The sequence below is a fragment of the Dendrobium catenatum genome, unplaced genomic scaffold, assembly GCF_001605985.2.
Source record: "Dendrobium catenatum unplaced genomic scaffold, ASM160598v2 fragScaff_scaffold_601, whole genome shotgun sequence".
Classification (NCBI taxonomy): Eukaryota; Viridiplantae; Streptophyta; class Magnoliopsida; order Asparagales; family Orchidaceae; genus Dendrobium; species Dendrobium catenatum.
This window is the reverse complement of record NW_021319063.1, coordinates 254,695-274,566: the sequence shown is the minus strand read 5'-3', so window position 1 is coordinate 274,566 and position 19,872 is coordinate 254,695. Positions and strand designations below refer to the sequence as shown.

General features: G+C 34.9%; 1 protein-coding gene across 1 annotated transcript in view; it reads left to right on the top strand.

Moving 5' to 3' along the window:
* Positions 1-13,412: 13,412 nt before the first annotated feature.
* LOC110116260 (choline-phosphate cytidylyltransferase 2) overlaps positions 13,413-19,872 on the top strand; it is a 7,861-nt gene continuing 1,401 nt past the window's right edge. The window contains exons 1-6 of the mRNA XM_020849771.2: positions 13,413-13,691; positions 16,631-16,744; positions 17,909-18,004; positions 19,058-19,100; positions 19,191-19,346; positions 19,486-19,554. Of these exons, the coding sequence (XP_020705430.1) occupies positions 13,528-13,691; positions 16,631-16,744; positions 17,909-18,004; positions 19,058-19,100; positions 19,191-19,346; positions 19,486-19,554 (642 nt within the window). The 5' untranslated portion in view covers positions 13,413-13,527. The remainder of the gene's footprint in view (positions 13,692-16,630; positions 16,745-17,908; positions 18,005-19,057; positions 19,101-19,190; positions 19,347-19,485; positions 19,555-19,872) is intronic.

The window sequence follows — 19,872 nt, the reverse complement described above, 5'->3', positions numbered from 1 at the left end:
GTATTGATTTGATCGTTTATTGGGATTTTGAGCCGATTGATACTATTGACTGGAAGAATTGATTGATACGATTTCACTGTTGTAGCATCGTTCGTGGTCGTCAATGGATGGTTCTTTTTATGGATATGGATACATACACTGCCGTATTGATAAAAAGTGAGTGAGATTGAACGATAGATTGATTTGCAAGTATATGTTCTGATACGATTCCATTCTATTGATTTGACTGATGTGATACGATAAGTAAGACGACTAGACGACTGTATTGATGTAATTGATGTTATCGATTTCTATGATAGAGATTGTAGAGAATGGATTGACGCATTGATTTTTGAGCTTTATGGATTTCCTACTGGTTATTGATTTTATTGATTTATGTTCCGTATTGATCTCCGATATGCATTGACTCATTGATCATGTACGACTGATTGATTTGACTTGATTTGATTGACCTGCATATTATTTTCAGTGTCGTGCTTTGATTTCAGTTATAGGCTTTGGTGACCTGCTGGGCTATTTAAGCTCATTATATGTGGTTAATATTTCAGGTGCAGAGCCTCCCGCGTGAAGCTTCTTTGGTTGCTAGCGTAGTCTTGTTTTGTTGCCTATGGCAGGCCTTTGTTTTGTAGCCGTTGGGCTATTGTACATATTCTTTTGGACGATCTTTTGATTGTGTATATGTTGATATGTGAATTATAGTAATTGCTGTATTTCTTTCTTGTAATGCAATTGTCTCTGGATGACCGTATTGATTTGAACGAGAAGAAAGATGAAAAGAATGATAGAAAAAAAAAAGAATAAATATGGAAAAAGAAAATGATAGATGAATCCTTTCACTATTGATATCTGGGGCGTCACAAGTATAGTCGGCCCAAAACCTAGGCCGGTTTCTAGTTCATTCTAGGCGTACTACAGGAGTCACTGGCCCCCTTGTGGGGCACAGCCTTGATGCCTATTTCAAATTAAAGGGGGTGGTTTATGAGGGAAGTTAGCCTGGGAAGGGCTTTTTAGTTATTATGCTTATATATATATATATATATATGCTTTTATTTATATTCTTTAAATAAGAGGGTAAGGGTTAGTGTTATGTGATGTTTTGTTGTTTTTGAGTTCTCTTACGTGTTTTGGGCTCTAGTTGCCGACTAGAGATTGCGAGAGCCTGATCTCCCTCTCAAATTGAAGATCCATTATGTCTTGCTTGTTCTCTTCTACTTTTCAGCTATTATCAAGTTTCCCTAGTGGTTTGCCAAGGGATTTATCTCAAAATCTGCTTGTTGCTTAAATTATAAATTTCAGCCAAGGTTTTCTCAATTCCTGCACTTGTTTCCTATCAGAAACATTCTCAAATAATATCTTGCTAGTAAGTATGTGACATATATCATCGAACTTGTGGTTTGGCCGAACAACTCCATGAGATAAACGATTTTGACGGGATTCTCTAATTGATGTTCCCCAATGGCTAATACACTTGAATAAGGAATTATAGGGTAGACATGAATCCTTGCATGAAACAACTCATTGCTACTTATAAGGATGCTTCGATCAGTTTGGGTCAATTGCCACCTTTATGTAGATGATGAACCATGACAACTCGAGACAATTGAATCATGGGATCTTGATTAGGTTTGTCATCATTCCCCCTACCATGCACTTTAAGTGCAAGGTGGTAAATTTTTTATTTTAAACCATTAAAACTGATGCTACTATACATTGGGTACTAAGTACCTATCTAACGATTGTTTTTAATCGAAAGTTCTCTCAAGTTATCAAGAAGGGTAATGAACCATAGGGGCTTGCACTTATGGGAAATTAGTTCTCATAACTTAAATCCCTCGCCAACGAGGGTGAAATCTGTGGGTTGTATCTTGTCTAATGATTTGGCTTCAAAAGTTTTCCTTTCGAATATGATCTGTTAAAACTCTCCCGGAACATATGTGGAGTGATAGAAGCACTTAAAAGCCAAAATTTTCAAAGACCTCAAGTTTATGGTAGTAAATTTCTCAATTTTAAGTCAAATTTATAGTTACTATATGCTAAGCATTTAGGATGTAATGATTAGCCTTAATTGAGTGTTTCAATCATCATCAAAAGGGTTAATTAACTATAGGAGCTTGCACTTATGAGAAATTTAAAATCAAATCTTAAAGTCTTTGCAAAATGAGAAAATATTTTAGCAGTATTTTATCTACATTCTAATGTACTTTATGAAAATTGTATATGAAATTATAAACTCTCGTAGTAGAGCCAAGCATCAACTTTTGGAGCTCACAATATACATTTGTTTTGCTTGGTTTTTATGTAATAGAACTTCATACACCCTCTACGGTCATAGTTGACATTCTGATTTCCATAATATAGATTGCATTGTTTCATGGTTCTCGTATGGCAAGCATCTGTTCCTTATTGCTTTGTACGGTCTCTTTTCTTCTCCATCAATGTGCCACCGTGTCATCCTCTAAGCAATGTCAGGCATTTATCGGCTGTTAGCACCCGACTTATATTATTAACTTCCTATGTTCTCTCCCTCGTTTCAATCTTGAGGGTTCCGTGTCTGCAAAAACTTTTTCAAAAGCACCTTATTTAGTTCGTTTTTCTTGGTTTAGGTAATGCTTGCTTGATGTTTACTTGATGCTTCCCTTTTTTTTTTTATTGAACTCTTACACCTGATGTCACATAGTAAAACACAGAAGAAAGCTTTGATACAACTTTATAAACATGAATATAAATGAACAATGAGAGTGGGAATTTACATGAGAAAGCTAAATAAATTTGACTTTTATACCATGTGGACACTTTCTGTAAAGGAAGTGCATCTTCTGTTGAGCGAATTAATCATCAACATTGATGGAGAAAACTGTTCAGCTTTTCAATTCTCATACAAAATGTTAGTTTTACCTGATATTGCAATTTTATACAAAGACAACTCTAATGTCTAAGGGGTTGAGAAACTCATTGTTGCTATCAATAACGGCAAACAAGTTATGTTTCTTATATGACCTTCTGTTGCAGTTGTCTTTTGGTCCCATTGGTTGGCTAATGATCTCAGAGATTTTTCCTTTACGGATAAGAGGGCGAGGGTTGAGTATTGCGGTCCTTGCAAACTTTGCCACAAATGCTTTGGTTACTTTTGCTTTCTCTCCTCTGCAGGTATGTTCATTAATTTTTTTCCCTAAATACCCATTTTATACAAGCAGGATCAGTTTAAATAAATGATTGGCATGTATGCTATATCGAAGGATATCTTGCTGTGCTTTCACATTTTCCTTCCATCATTAGTTATTGCATTGCATGCATCCATGCACATTTGAGCAATGCCTTTGGTTGGAATTGCTAAGTTGCCACAATGTGTTGTAGTAATGATAAGAAGTATCTCTCATTTATCTCAGCTGCTCAAGGATCTAAATAGTTTGCTTCACGTACTTTTTGCAAGAGATTAGGGATTTGGAATCATAAGTTTTTTTAACTTCTAAAGTGAATGCATTATATTTGCCTTTTTTCATTGGGTTGGCACTATCCTATATAACACCTTTTTCAAAATACAAACTATCAAGATGGTTGAGTTATATATTGAGAGGTGATTGAAATAAGTAGGACAATGTCAATCTTTGCTTGGAACCAATCTATGGATCGTAGTTTTCAAGATGCATTAAGCAATGTCTAAATGGGCCCACACATCGATCCCTCGGCATGTCAATCAGACAAGCTGCTGGTGACCTCGGGCCCACCAGTCAGGTCTGTGAGTTTAGAGCTTGACACCCTTTGAATCGTAAAACCCGAGGACCGCACGATGAGATCAATTCATGAATTTGTTGGTATAGCCTCCCAGAAATCAGGACCTAGGAAGACCTAGAACCAATATTAAGATGAGCAATCGAATTTGATGCAAGAAGTGACAGAAGGGTACTGATGTGAAACTATTAGGAGTTACTTGAGAAATTAAATGAATAATTGATCAAAACTTGCTATTATAAAATTATTAATTGCAATAAAGGAAGATTGCATAATTCAAAATATTCAACTTGCTTAGGCAAAGAAGCGCTCTTGAGATTAACTAGACAATTCAATCAAAATCCAAAGATGAAAGTAACCGCTTCATACACATAACAAAATCCACCACTTAATAACGAGAGGTTCACCTTGAGTACCTTCTCACTCAATCACTCTTAGGCTTTAGCGGAGAAAGATGAATCACATAAGGAAGGAGATTACCACTAGGAAGATGACGCCGAAGACCTTCGTTGATGGAGAGGTAACCGGCGGTGGAGGAAGCGTGACTCGTCCGATGAGAAGCCAAGGCACTCTGGGTTGTTTAATCTCGATCGTCTTGACGAGGCAGTAAATGATGCGGTTGACGTAGCTTTCCACCGAGTCGTCGTACTTCCGATCCGGCTCTTAGAAAGGAGAACAGAGAATGTCGATTTCTCCTTGGGCGTTGTAGGCAAAACCGTGGTCGACCTCAGGATCGGTCATTCATGCTTGTCTTGAATGGTGAGAGTAGATAAGTAGGGAAGAAGGGAGGAGAAGGTAGGGTTTGAGGGGAGGAGGGTCGACAGTTTGGGTGATAGGGAGGCCGGTGGCTTGTGGGAGAAAGGGAGGGATTAGGATGAGGGTTTAGGGAATTTTGTTTAAGTGAAAATTAATTTCAGGTTTAAGTGGAATTGGAGGGAAATTGGATTTGAAATTAAATTCAAATTCAAGTAGGGTTAGGGCTTGAATAGGAAAATAATTTAAAACGGCATCAATAGAGAGGAGGGAGGGATTGGGGAGGAGTTGAATACTTTCCAAAGAAGCTATGACAAATTAGGAGGGAGAATAATTAAATCCCCTCTAAATTAAATTTAGATTAGATTCAAATTTGAAAAGTTTCCTTATTTAGAATTTGTAAATATGGAAAGTTTTTGAAATTCAAACTTGAATTTCAAAATATTCTAACTCCTTCCTTTATTGCTTAAGCCAATTTAGGGAGTCATTATGATGATTGGAATCACCATAATGACTTGGGACAATGATGGACCGACAGTCAAGGAGGGAGAGGCTGGGGTTGGCGTCAAGTTGGATGGCCAAAGGCTAGGCCGGCGGATGGGGGTTTTGGGAGGGGAATTGGATTGGATCTAAGAGAGGTATGTTGGTTGCAGGATGATGGTGGAAGAATGAAAAAGAAGTCAGTGGGTGATAACAAAGATAGAATATAGAATGTAGAAGAAGTCCACGAGCCATGGACTCTTCCGGTGACTGGTGGGTATTGCGCTTTCCTATACGTTGGGCTCTCTCTTCCCTCTAGTGCACTCACAAGAAGAAGAAGAAGGCAAAATAATATTTCATTTAATCATTCATAATCCTTTTATAATAGATGAGACCTCAATATACAGGCCTAAAATAAAAATAAAGAAAAGACTCAAATGCCCCTTAGGCTACAACTCAAATAAACTCAAGTGAAATGGTACAATCGGAACTAGCACATAAATATAACATAATACATAGATGCATAAAAAATAAAGACTGTGAATCGTAGTTGTCGATCTACGATTTCGACGCCGAGAAACCTGTCGATAACGTCTATTGATGTTCTCATCATGTACATTTGAAATCTCTTACAGAAGCCAACCGTCTTAAAATATAGTGTCTGGGTACCTTTTGACAACCTTTCTAGTGCTTGGCAATCATTTTGATGGCAGCTCACCAAGATTTTTGCAAACTTCGGTGTGGGAAATGCTTTTCAGCAATACAATAGTTGACAAGTGGCCATGTCAAATAAGAAGCGATAGTAATCAATCCTCATTTTCCCACCATACTAGAAGTCAATGGACAACAAATCTGCTAGTCAATTAGCTAGCGTCGTATGATCACTGTTGTCTAATGCCTTCACAATGGATAATGGGAAGATGCATCTCTTGGTTTTTTGTTGCCAGTAGAGAGGTGCAGTAATCTAAGCTGTCATAGGGAGGAACATTCAAAGCCTTTATGACTCGTTAATTTGTTACCAGTAAGAGATGCTGTAATCTAAGCTGTCATAGGGAGAAACATTCAAAGCCTTTATGACTCAACAATCTCGAGTATTGAATATTCCATGCAACATTGGTATGACTTCTTTCCGTTTAAAAGCCCTAGCCACCATCAAGAGAGCAATGAGCATGAATGATGCAACCAAAAAATAAAGATTGCAGACTACTAAGATTTCATTTCACTAAAGCTTTAACAACAACTTCAAATAAAAAGACACAACTTCAAATACATAAACATAAAAGTACTTTCAACTTGTAAACAACTCAACCAACTTACTATTAATAAAGCTTAGAGAAGAAGGATACAACTGGAATGGAAACCACGGATAATAAAGAGATAGAAGACTGAGATGAATTAGAAGGAGAAAGAGAGGTAGAAGATAATAGCTCGCAAGCTATCACAAACCCGCAGGTTTCGCTCTCCAAAAATCATCCATAATCTCACCTTACAATTAAATGCAGAAAACAACCCCCATATATAGGAAAATAAAAAACCCAACAACCTCTTAAATGTGCTGCCCCCAAGCATCCAATAAGAGCCAGCATATCATAGGAAATAGCAAAGGAAGGGGAACGAACAACATGGGGAACCAAGCAGCCAAAAAAGTAATCAGAGAACCAAAATCTGCCTAGGAAACCAACAGAAGACCAACAGCCGCCAAACCGTGAAAAGGGAGGGGAATAGACAGCAGGATAGGGGAAAACCAAAGCAACACACAGCAGGGAAAACCATGCAAAGGGAGGGGAACAGACAATAGCATAGGGGAACGGCTTACCTACATCAATGAAGCTAAGCGTGCCAGGGATAATCGTGTCATGTTTTGCCAAGTAAAATAAAAAGGAGAAGCATAATCTTCTCTACCCACTGTATGCTTCTCTGTACCCTTCTCTCTTTCCCTCTCTTTTCTCACTCTCTCATTTTGTTGCCACCTCTCCCACTCCAAGATATCCACAATAAAGTTCTTCATAAGTATTTTCTAGGTATTAAATTTTGACATCAACATTTTTGTGTTTTTGATGAGATGGATGTAAGGAATAGTGGGAGGATATCTAAATGAAGCCTTCGTGACATCTCCCAATCATGAACTTGAGGAAAGGTGACTTTCATCACCCAATCAAAGTTGGTTGTGATAGAAGAAGACATTGCTAATCTAACTCAATTTTTGTTAGCGTCTATGGTTACTGAGCTTACACTTGCTCTCAAAGGGGAACATTGAAGAGAAACCATTATTCTAAGCAGCAAATTGTTGTTGTGGGAGATGATGCGGAGTATACTGCCCCAAAGATCCGGGTGGATAGATGATATAGAAGAGTTCATTTCGACACCTTGAAGGAGCGTTGGCATGAGCAGAGCTATTAGGGGTTGTGGTGTCCTCCTGTATTTATGACAAAGGAAATGTAGGGAGCTCTCCCTACTGAATCAAAGGTTTTTCAGCTGGATTCCAATTGTGGAATAACTGACCGAGAAAAGCACCACGCTAGATTTTCCTTGATGGCTCTTCATACAAGCATCCGATGCCATCAGGTTTTGCTTGTTACTTATCCTTACAACATTATGATGGCTCTTGAAACTCTCAGCTGAGCAAAGCAATCCATCTTTTTCCAAATTAAAGTGGGAGCTTGTCGCCATGTTTTTTGAGCTCCCAGAAGGAAAGTAATTGTCTAAACCTCCTCAATGTCAAGCACAAGGATAATGAACCATTGATATAATGAGGATCACCTAAGAGATGTTGAAGAACCACTGCCCAAACCCTTCAATCTCTAAGATAACTTTGTTCGAGAATTGAAAATTCAACTTTCTTATTCCTATGAATTTGCTAAAGATGATAGAGGACTTGCTGTCCAAGACTAGCGAATACATCAATGCTAAGGAGATAAAACAATCAACTTAAATCATCCTTTTCGTTAGCTCAAACAATATTCTCAATTGAATGGGTTGTAGGCTTGTAGCTCATGATTCATGTTAGTGGCATTTAGAGTGCCTAATCCGAGGACACAACAAGGCCTCCGAGACCTCTTTAGGCATCAAGGATGCCTACTCTACCAACTCCTCGTAGGGTTGACAAGCATGGGAAGATTTCTCCTCTTATCTATTCTCCTGTTGATCGTTGACCAACGTTTGAAATTGCTCAAGTGGGTATTGATGCAATCTTTGTTCGTGAAGGCGAGGCGTAAGGCTTGATGCATAAGCCTTAGAATCAATAAATTGCATTAAGTACCATACTAACATCAAAGCATGAAGGAAAAAGTGTCATATTAACATCCTAACATTAGTATGAAGTAAAAAGTGTCATATTAACATACTAACTAATTAATATATTGACTTACCTATTTAGTTCTCTTTTTTTTAATGATTTTTTTTAAAAAAAAAATTTCTTAGTTTTCTTGTCCAAATCAAGTTAGTGTTAATTTCAGATTGATTTGACTTTAATGCTTCACAATATAAATATTTTTCTTGTCCATTTGCGTTGAATTCGACTTGGTTATATTCATGTTAGATCATTTATGACTTACGCGCAAATCTAAACCAAAAAACCAAATAGAAGATGAAACATTAGCTAAAATGTACATGTGATAAATTTTGTTATATTTTGATACAATATGTTCTCTTCCATGAATGCATGCTTCCGTATCTAAGCTCTCAGGAGGTGACTTTCATTTATTTGATTGCAGGAACTGGTGGGAGCTGGTATTCTCTTTGCTGCTTTTGGAGTGATTGCTCTTCTATCGTTAGTCTTTATTTTCTTAGTTGTACCAGAAACCAAGGGGCTTACGCTAGAGGAGATAGAGGCCAAGATCTTATAAAATATTATTTATACACCATTAGCAAACCTTAGTAGAAGCCTTACAAGTGATAATAATGGAAAGCTGCATGTATGATATATATCAATTAGTTTAAAGTAAATACAAAAATTAAATTAGAATTCTCTTTGTATAGGTGGTCCAATACAAATTGAGAATGTGTAAAAACTTGTACTTGAGAAATATTTGATTGTGCTATCTAAACAAATGGAACTCTTTTTTTCTTTTCTAGGTGAAGTTTTTTTTTAATTTTTATTGGAGACATTTAGGTCAATTAAGTCAAACTCACAGATATATCACATACGTAAGACTTAAATCCAAGACATTTTATTTGGTAGCGAAAGCTCTCAATCGGCAGATCAAAGTGAGCTACGGAAGATTTTTTTGAAGTGAAGCTTGAAAAGCAGGGGTAAGACATTGTGCGCCAATGTTATTTTACTTATTCTTCATGTGTTTGATTAAGGTTTTGTTTGAGATAGTTTTTTTATTGCTTTTTAAGATAGTTCAAGAAATTTCTTAACAAAAAATTGTTTTGAAAAGCAATAAAAAAGCTGTTCAATACTAAGGCTTTGTTTGGGACGGCTTTCTTGCTGCTTCTTAAAGCAGATTTTTAGTTCAATAATTAAAATTTTTGTACTAGAAAGTTGTTTTAAGAAGCAATAAGAAAGCCATCTCAAACGAAGCTTACGTCTAAATATATAAGCTTAAGAGACAAGTTATGTTACTTTGGCAAATAATAAGCTTATTTTAACATCGTTTATATTACAAGAATTGTGTTCTCTTGCACTAAGGTTTCGTTTGGGACGACTTTCTCACTGCTTCTTAAAGCAGCTTTCTAGTACAAAAATTAAAATTTTTGTACTAGAAAGCTGCTTAATTTTTGTACTAGAAAGCTGCTTTAAGAAGCAGTAAAAAAGCCGCCCAAACGAAGCCTAAGTGTCTCTTTGGGATAATTTTCATTCAACTTTGTTTTTCAAGTAGCAATTATAATTTTTTTTTTGTTTTTTTTTGTTTTTTTTTTTCCCAACAATATCAATGATAGAAAATTATTTTTTTACAATTAGAATAATTATGTTACTTCTTTCGTAGTAATTTTATAAAATGTTGCAGCTGACCCAATCATATCTTAAATTTTATTTATGATCTTAAAATAATTCTAAAACAAGTGATGGTTAATGTTTTTATTATACTTGAGTTTTTGCATTCATTTACAAATATGCGCACTTGGAAATTAAATTAAATAGATAAATTTGATGTGATCACTTTCAAATATATGATAAAAAAAATTTATTCTCTTTGATATTAATAGAATTAGAGATGTTCAAGATTTTGAAGAAATGTTTTTTAAAGTAACATTGATAATTATTAAATCTTAAAATTTTGAAGAGAAGTTTTTTTTAATATTTTTAATAAAAACTATTTTTATTCAAATAAAAATATATAATATATTAAAATATCTTAAAGGATGATTTTCTGCCGACAAAAACATAATTTGTAAACCTTTGTCTATTTTTTTTAAATAATCAGTCACATTCGGATCTTAAAAAAAATCTAAATATCCTTTTTAGTGATCTACTTACATCATGATCAAGGATCCTCCTAAAATAAATGATAAAAAATAAATAAATTTTAATTATAAAACTTTGACAAAATGTGAGCACGTGGCTATCAATGAATGGCTACATGGGCTGGCCCATCACCAACGCCCAACTACCAAAAATTAAAATTATAAAATATAATTTTCAACTAATACCCACATTTGTTTTTTATTTTTAAATTTTAAATTATTATATTTCTCGGTATTATTATTATTATTATGTAAAATTGCAATTCCGACATAAAATTCCCACTACAACGATATCCCCACTCGCCTCAACCCTTCATGATTTTGCCTTCCAATCATTCAAACAAACCCACCATAATTAATTGCTTATTTAAATAAATGAAAATTTTAGTTTTAGGAAATAAATTTATTTCTCAATTAAGACTTTATTTGGGATAGCTTTCATACTGCTTCTAAAGTTGCTTTTTAATACATAATTTAAAATTTTTATATTATAAAGTTGCTTTAAGAAGCAGTAAAAAAATAGTCTCAAATCGAAGACAAAAAAATATGTATAAGTTTTTTAGGATTTATTTCAAATTGGCTAACAGGAAATGCTTGATTATGAATGAAGAAAGTTAGATTGGTGGCTAAGGAGTTGACACATATAGAGGATGATTTATGAAGAGCATTCGACCTATGGTACTTTTCGACTTGGGAAATGAGAGATAAAAAAGTCCGATAGATCTATCTTGATAGGAGAATCAAGTTGCCATAGATTGATAGGAGCTTTATGGGTGTCAAATTATATAAAGACGAGAGTTTATGCTGTGAAATTTTGCGGTCTATCGGTATAAAATAAGACTACTATATAATACATGAGGGAGAAATTGAAAACTTTCAAAAATAGTAACTATTACCTTTTCTTTTTCATTAAGAACTTTTCTTTATCTATTTTGTTGCATATGTAGATTTTATTTTTAAGAGCTATAACATATTGGCTTATATTACTAATCAACTTGTCTTCTCAACATATAAAATATTTAATGTTAGATGATTATTTTAATACTATTAAATGATGTAGTGTATGCATATAAATATTTTTAATCTTAACTTTAATTTGCACAAAGCCACACGCTCGCATACAAAGGCAAGCAAGTAATTGTGGTTGTCAATGTAGTAGCAAAAGGCAATGGCAATTAAGCAACAATGGTCAAATAGTCGTAGTTAGATGCTGGCTGTCAAATGACAGTAATTGAACAAATATGAATGCTGGTGACGATCATTGATGGCGATCAACATATACAACTTTTGAATTTTTTTATATCTGAGCTCTCTGTAATTTTAGGTCCCCTTCACGTCGATAATGAAGACTAATTTATAAATTTTTAAATGATAGTTGGATTATTTTTACATAAATCTCACAATACTTCATAGGACAATCTATATTCTTGTAGATTTTTTTTAAGGTTTAAACGCCTTAATAATGTTATAATGGAATGATATTGTATTTGATACGTCATCATAAAATTATCTTGATCGGGCACAAATCGCGAGGCAAAAATCAAGATGGAAACTTCAAAAATTAAATCTGGGATCATTTGAACTCCGATTTCAGCAAACTTACAGTCGAACTGAGCGTATCGGAAATACGAACCCAGGGACACCAAATTCGGCTCAATCCAAGCCCAAATGAGTCCAAATCAAGGACCCAAAGCGCTATTGGAAAGTTCAAACCACCATTTGAGTTACAAAACGGTTTTCAAACTTGACAAGCTTATAATCAAATCGAGCGGCTCGACGAGACAAATCCAACGAGATCAAGATCTACGAATTCTGACACCACTAAGACCTTCAAATGTCTGACAAACGGTTCATGATCAAGGGATTCAATATTGATGCTGGAGTTCTCCTATACCGCCAACAGAAGTCGGACTTCTACCCGACGCCGGACCTTCACTCGTCGCCAAGTTTCTACCCAATGTCGGACTTTCGCTCGACATCTATCTGAAGTGAGATTTCTTTCCATTGTTAGACTTCTACTTGACGTCATTCTTCTGACATTCTTCGTCACACAACAGTCCTTCGGACCTCCGTCGCCAGCCGACTACGGTCCTTCTGACTTACGTCGCCCACCGACTATAGTACTTCCGACCTCCATCACCAGTCGACTACGGTCCTCCTGACTTACGTCGTCCACCGACTACAGTCCTTTCGACCTCCGTCGCCAGCCGACTACGGTCCTTCTGACTTACGTCGCCCAACGACTACAGTCCTTCTGACCTCCGTCGCCCGCTGACTACGATCCTTCCGACTTATGTCGCCCACCGACTAGTCTTTCAGACCAAACAAACACATCAGCAGTGATTCTTTGTATTCTCATTATGTAATTTACTCTATAAGATGTACATCAAGTTAAGGCCTTCCCCACAAGAAGGGCCTCATTTGTAATCAACTGCAATACTAGTTGATTTATTCAAACTGGGCTAGGCCTGTGATTTTTTTCCCCCTTTTCAGGAGTTTTCCACATAAAAATCTTGATGTCTCTAGTAAATGACGTACAATCTCTTTTTATCTGTATGTGTGCTAGATCTTTGTACAACGTTAAGATGTTAAACTTTATATTTCTCTACCGCAGCAAATATTTCAGGACGCAACAGTATTCATAGTCACTTATATTAATTATGAGAAATCGTATTGGAGTGCTTTTATTTATTAATTTTAAATATACTATAACTTTATATTCATATTCTAATAATAAATTAATTTTATTTATTTAATAGCAGTCTATATTATATTCCTTCACCGGTTCGACGTTCCCATCCATGACCCACGTGATGGTCGGCCCCACTGAACCGTCTCCTCTAACTGTCCATAACTTCTTCATGCAGGTCTGCAGGAGTGCAGGTAGTCGCGTTCAAGAAGATCAGACGTACATTATTTCTTCTCCTTTCACAACGACCCCTAACATTTACAAAATTATAAACTTAATTCATCTGGCAAATCCGTAAATTTTTTTGTCATTTTAAAAAATTAGATTCTCCACCACCCCCTTCCCTCCTCGAAAGCAGCGTGCGGCTTTCAGATCTACAGTATAAATAGGTTCGCCCGGCCGAAGCTCGTCGCCCTTACATCTCTCTTTCGCCAAAGTGGGGATTACGGGATCGGGCGGTGGAGCGCATGACTAAGCGGAGGCAGTGCGGGTCGGAATCCTCGCCGGCGAGAGTATCTTCTAAACCGGCGGAGGGTCCGCGGTCAGACAGGCCTGTGCGCGTGTACGCTGATGGAATCTATGATCTGTTTCACTTCGGGCATGCCCGGTCTCTGGAACAGGCGAAGAAATTGTGAGATCTCTTGTTATAGTTGTTCCGCTCTCTTCTTTTTAAGGCTTAATTTGTTGTTCTTGTGGTTTTTTAGTTTGGAAGCACGGAGGCAGTGTGGAGACTGAATTAGAATTGATTTGGAACCTCTATGGCTATATTTTCAATCTTGGATTTCTAAATTTGATTGTCGTTTTGACAGTTTCTGATTGTTAAGAATGAGAGTTAGGAGCCTAGCTGGAAATTCCATTTATAGTTGCTTAAACAGCTTCCACGCTGATGAAGCTTGAAAGAGAAGCAGAGTTTGGGCAGTAAAAATTAGAAGAAATAGAATCAGTACACACAATTGGACAAGAAATAAAAATACAATTTAGAGATTTTCTTATGCTTAAATAACTTAACTATCATTCTAAAATGATCGAGTCGGTTATATCAGCTCCTTAAAGATTTCTGAAGGAAGAGTTATGAAATAATTATCCAATTATCATATTCGAAAATTAGGATTGACTCTTAGTATGTCTATGAAATTTTTTGTATATTCTATACAAGCATGATTTACTTTTAATGCATTCATAAGTACTATTGATGATTATAACTATTAAATTATTATTAAATTAAATCAAAATTTAAACACTATCTTCCATTCTTTATTCCAAGAATATATTTGAGTTTATGAAATGAATTTGTTTCATTTCATTTGGTGAAGATATTCACAATTTGGTCATCTTTTTTCAGCTATAAAGAAATAAGAGCCATTGCTTTTTTTTCTTTTCACATGCTCTTGAATGAAATGGTATCATAGATGCTGATATGCTTACTTCTTTCATGATGGACTGAATTCTTGGCTAATTTAATTTTCAATTTGCAATTAATATTGATCTTGTAGCTTTAAGTTGACATTTCCTCCAATAACACTGCAACATATTTTGGTCACAACTAAAGAGAGTATACTACAGGAAAACCCGGTATTACCGGCGTACAAAATCCGCCGGTAATACATAAAATACGATGGAAATCCTCGATTTCCGGCGCATTTCCATCGGAATTTCATACGCCGGTTTGGCACGCGTCGGAAAAAGTCTTCCGACGTATATTAGACGTCGGAACTCGTTCCGGCGCACTTTCCGACACATTACCGGCGAAAATTGTGTTAACAAAACGTCGTTTATTACCTAATTATTCCGGCATTATCTACGCCGGAATTTACGACGTACGTATCCTCCGGAAACGCCGGCGGAAAAAATGTCGTAATGTACGTCGTAACTAAAGCTACAGCTTGTTAACGGCGCGTTATCCGCCGGTAATGCCGGCGGATAAAAACAAATTTTATAAACTGCATCTTAAATATCCATTTGAATGTCGTATCACCCAATTAGAAAACAAATTTTGCGGATCTTTTTTTATCATATGTAATCCTCTCCACAATCTTAATTAGAAAAATCTAATAATTAAAAACTATAAAGCACTTAAATCAATACTAGATACTGACATATCACAACACGAAGGCTATGGCACGATATATATAGCTGCTAAAAGCCTAAAAGTAGACACGACTTGGTCAAATACAATAGTTTTATGAATTATTAATAAAACGTGTAATCAATGTATTTATTGTCTATATTTTCTATAAAATAAATTTATACAAAAAAAAGTATAATATCATATGTATTACATAAAAAATTCTAGTGCTAACAAAAATATTGATTTAATTACAATTGGATATAGCGTGGGATCAACCACTTCACTTTCAAAAACCTTAAGTTTTATAGAGAGTGGATCAACCACTTCACTTTCATCATATTTGGATGAGTTCACTTTGCAATCAAGTGGGTGCTAATTGGATTGCAATTAAGGGGGTGCTAATTGGATTGCAATCTTCTTTTTTTTTTTTGTATAAGCTTCTTGTGACACGAGTATCTTCTTTCACCTGCTTTACTTTCAAATTGAAAAAGTCATTCATAGGCCCATACTTGTAATTTTGTAATTTCACCTTAGATCCATTTGGCGTGTGGGGTGCTTTCTATAATGTAAGGGGCAAGAAATATTCCGAGCAAGCTCAATTCTGACTGCTTTGATTTTCACATTAAATTAGAATCATCACCTTTTATCTTTTCATTCTTAAGTGCTGCTTGTGTATTAATTATATTTTATGTAAGTACTTTTGCACAACCTTCAACAGAACTACCTTATATCCCTTTTGTTTCTAATTATTTCTCTTTAATTCTATTTACTTATCTTGTTAGTACATTTTTTTTCCTTTATTGTATATGATTATTATCTTCATTATTGTTATCATTAGTCATATCACTATTATTTCGGGTTGGCTTTAGGAATCCTCAAATTTCTTTTATTGCATTTATTCGATAGATCATTTAGCCAACCCATTAAGTAATTGATTATTTCATACTATTTTATAGTAGTTAAAATGAAATGTTAAAGAAGTTTTTTATTTCTGGCTTTTTTCAAGTGAGCATAATTGTATTTCATGATCAGTTTAATAATTTAATGCTTATTTTGATGATCCTATGGTTCCATCTTGTATCTGTTTCAATGACGGCTCATGAAATAGATTATCTAATATACAAAAAAAGGTGATATTTTGTATTGAATTTGTGCCCTTTACATCGTTTCCGTTAGAAAACTATATATGATTGCGCATGTATGTGGTCATCTGCATAGATTGGCATCCTATAGCTATAATATGTTGAGTGCATAGAAGTTCTTCGATCTTTTAAAAACCTCCTACCTGTGATTGTATTGTGAATTTATGCTGGCTGCGATATAAATTTCTACAATTGTTTTGTTATAAGATTGGCCGAAGTTGAATTAATTTGAAACTCTAATCACAGTTGGATCAATGACGGATTGTTTCCATGTTAATTATCAAGTTTCTTATGTTGAAGTCATGCTTCAATTCATTTCCTAATTCAACTCCTCCCGGAGTCACTTTTCTTCCTTTTCAGGTTTCCCAACACATACTTGCTTGTTGGGTGTTGCAATGATGAAATTACACATAGATACAAGGGGAAGACCGTCATGACTGAGGCTGAGCGTTATGAATCCCTCCGCCACTGCAAGTATGTCTTTTTATTTTTTGCTTAGGCTCAGCTGTAAATATGTTGAATGTTATAATTTTTATGACAGATTAAAGGGAACAGTTTTCTAGGTCAATAATTTTGTTGTAGTAAATATAATGTGTTGGGTGATATGAATTCTGCATCTTACTTGATCTATTGACAATTAAATGATAAATATAATTGAATTATGTAATTGCTTCGTGCATAATTCAATTCGTCTTCACAGAGTTGCTTGCCCAACCAGTTTGCTTGAATAGTTGGTAATAAACATATCAATCAGGGCATCTAACGATAGACTTTTTGAATTTAAAGTATGTGAATGTTATTATTAGTTATTTGTGATTTGGAAATGTTTGCTGAATTCTCATTGCATGCTTCTATTTTTTTTGTAAATTACGATATGACATGCTTCTATTCCTCGTAAATTGCTATTTGTTATAAATGGAATGGCTTTCCAGTTGGGGTGTTAGCAGTGAAGCTCGAGGCTAAAATGCTTAACTAAACTTTTTGGTTTTCTCAATTGTATATTGCAGGCCGTTCGGCTACCATGCATCTTGAACATACGTAAGGGCTCATTTGGTTGCTTCAAATTAGAAACTTTATTTACAAAAAAAAACTGGAAATTTATTAGATTTTATCTTTTGGTTTGATTTAATTTGAATCAACATTGATTTAATCTCTTAAATTTTTTTCAAGTCCCCCCAAATATGATGAATTCATTTTTTCAAACACAAAATGAATGAAAATAAAATCATTGTTGTCTTTTTTTATTTTTTTCCTATTTGAACGCAACCAAATGAGTTCTAATTAGTTGCAGTGGATTCTACATTTATCCTCACCTAAACTGTAATTTTTTTTTTAATTTGCATAAACAAACTGTTTGAAGATGCATAACCCTTCAATTGAGAGGTGACTAAATCTCTTTCTCTCTCCCCCAATCTTTCGTTGCACCCCGCACCTCCGCTTTTAAGGGATGATTATTTGTGACAAGAACAAGTTTTTTTGATATTCTGGATTTTTATGTGTTTACTTTTCACATTTAGAATGTAATATTTGATTTGCCATCAATCCTCAAACATCACCGACAAGAAAATATATGATTATACAACCTTGTATTCTTTCAAATTGTACTCGCCTTTGATAATATTGCAATCTTCTTAATAGATGGGTTGATGAGGTTATTCCTAATGCTCCATGGGTTATCACAAAAGAGTTCATGGAAAAGCATATGATCGATTATGTGGCCCACGACTCACTTCCGTAAGTTTTATCATAATTCATCATTTAGTCTTTGCTACTCAGAATTCAAACATGAATTATTGATGTCATCAACTGAAGTTATATCTTGTTGCTTTGTTGGTTTATGTGTGAAAAGCAAGGATTTAAATTCTATATTTAATTTTGCTTTGTATCATTTTCTATTTTCTTGCACATCTGATAAAAAAAATTGGAATGCCAACTTGTACAAACTAACAAATGTTTAGGTCATGTAATAGTTCACTAAATTTTAACGTCGCATCTACAACACTATTCCTCACATAAATCTTCATCTGATGGTGGCTATGGTGGCGTGTATTTGAGTGCATAAATCAATTATTTTTTTACTATAATTCTTCCATTTTTATTATGCCACCAATTAAACTCAAATTAGTACGTATTGTGCCTTTGGCTTGTAAAATCTGACAAAGGTTTTGTTTGGAACAGCTTTTTTAGAACAATTTTTTAGTACAAAATTTTTTTGAATTAGAAATTTTTGTACTAAAAAGTTGTTTTATAAAACAATAAAAAAATTGTCTCAAACGAAGCCTAACTAGTTGAAGGGCATGTATACCGAATTCGCGGCAGAGTTCGTGGATCCGCCGATCATAAGGCATGTACGCTGGATTTCTAGTTTCTTTCCTTCTTGCGTTTTACACAGAGGTTAACAGAAAGTAACCCGTTTATATTTTTTTAATTATTTTAGATATTATGGTTACAACTCAATAATTTTTATTTTGTTACTATCATAAATTTAAATTATTAATATTTATAATACATTCACAAACTAGTTTAATCACTAAAAAATCATAGTATTTGGAATTAGGCCAACAATTAAAATCACATCTTATTTAAATGTAAAGTGTAGTTAAAATTAATTTAAGCTTTTAAATAAGCGTAGTTAAAATATGTTCGTGTTAAGCAATCTAGCTGCATAAAAAAACAAAGCTCAACTTGCGAATTTATACTGCATATATTGTTTGCACTACTACCATGTGATGATGTGAATGTCATAAACAAGTTTTTTAGCTCAATTAACATTTATGAGTTTTGCAGGTATGCCGATGCAAGCGGAGCTGGCAACGATGTTTATGAATTTGTCAGTACATCTTCTGCATTTGTACAATTGGGCTGATCAAATTGACATCAACTAATCCAATAGGTTCCTTAAAATTCTTTCATGGTTTAGGTTAAAGCCATTGGAAAATTCAAAGAAACAAAGCGCACTGATGGAATATCCACATCTGATGTTATCATGAGGATTCTCAAAGATTACAATCAGTATGTTATGCGCAATTTGGCACGTGGATATACGAGGAAGGATCTTGGTGTGAGTTATGTGAAGGTATGAAAACATTGAAGAGCTCATCTTATGCCATTAAATCAAGAGAAATTTATCAGAACTTTCTGCTCTCTATGTATTCTTTTTTCGTTGATGTTCTTAAAATTTTAAACTGCTTATTTATTAAACCTATGGTTTTCAGGAGAAGCAACTAAGAGTCAATATGGGTATAACTAAATTGCGTCAGAAAGTCAAGGAGCATCAGGAAAAGGTATATTATTTTGCATGATTTCTTATGGTTTCATGCACTTATTTTATAAATGAGATTTTGTGCTGTGGATTTCATGGTTTAAAATTGCGCAATATGAGGCTCGCCTTGAGGCCCGCCTTTGCACAATTCCAGTAAAAAAAACCTCGATGCTTACGCCTTAAGTTTTTTTATGAGGCTTGCGCCACAACTTTGTTGAGGCCCGCCTCGCCTCACTGGCATGAGGCTTACGCCTCACGCTATATATATTAAAACTTACATAAATCTTGAAGTAAATGCCCGACATTGGACTCTATAGGAGAGGAGAAAGGGGAGAGAGCA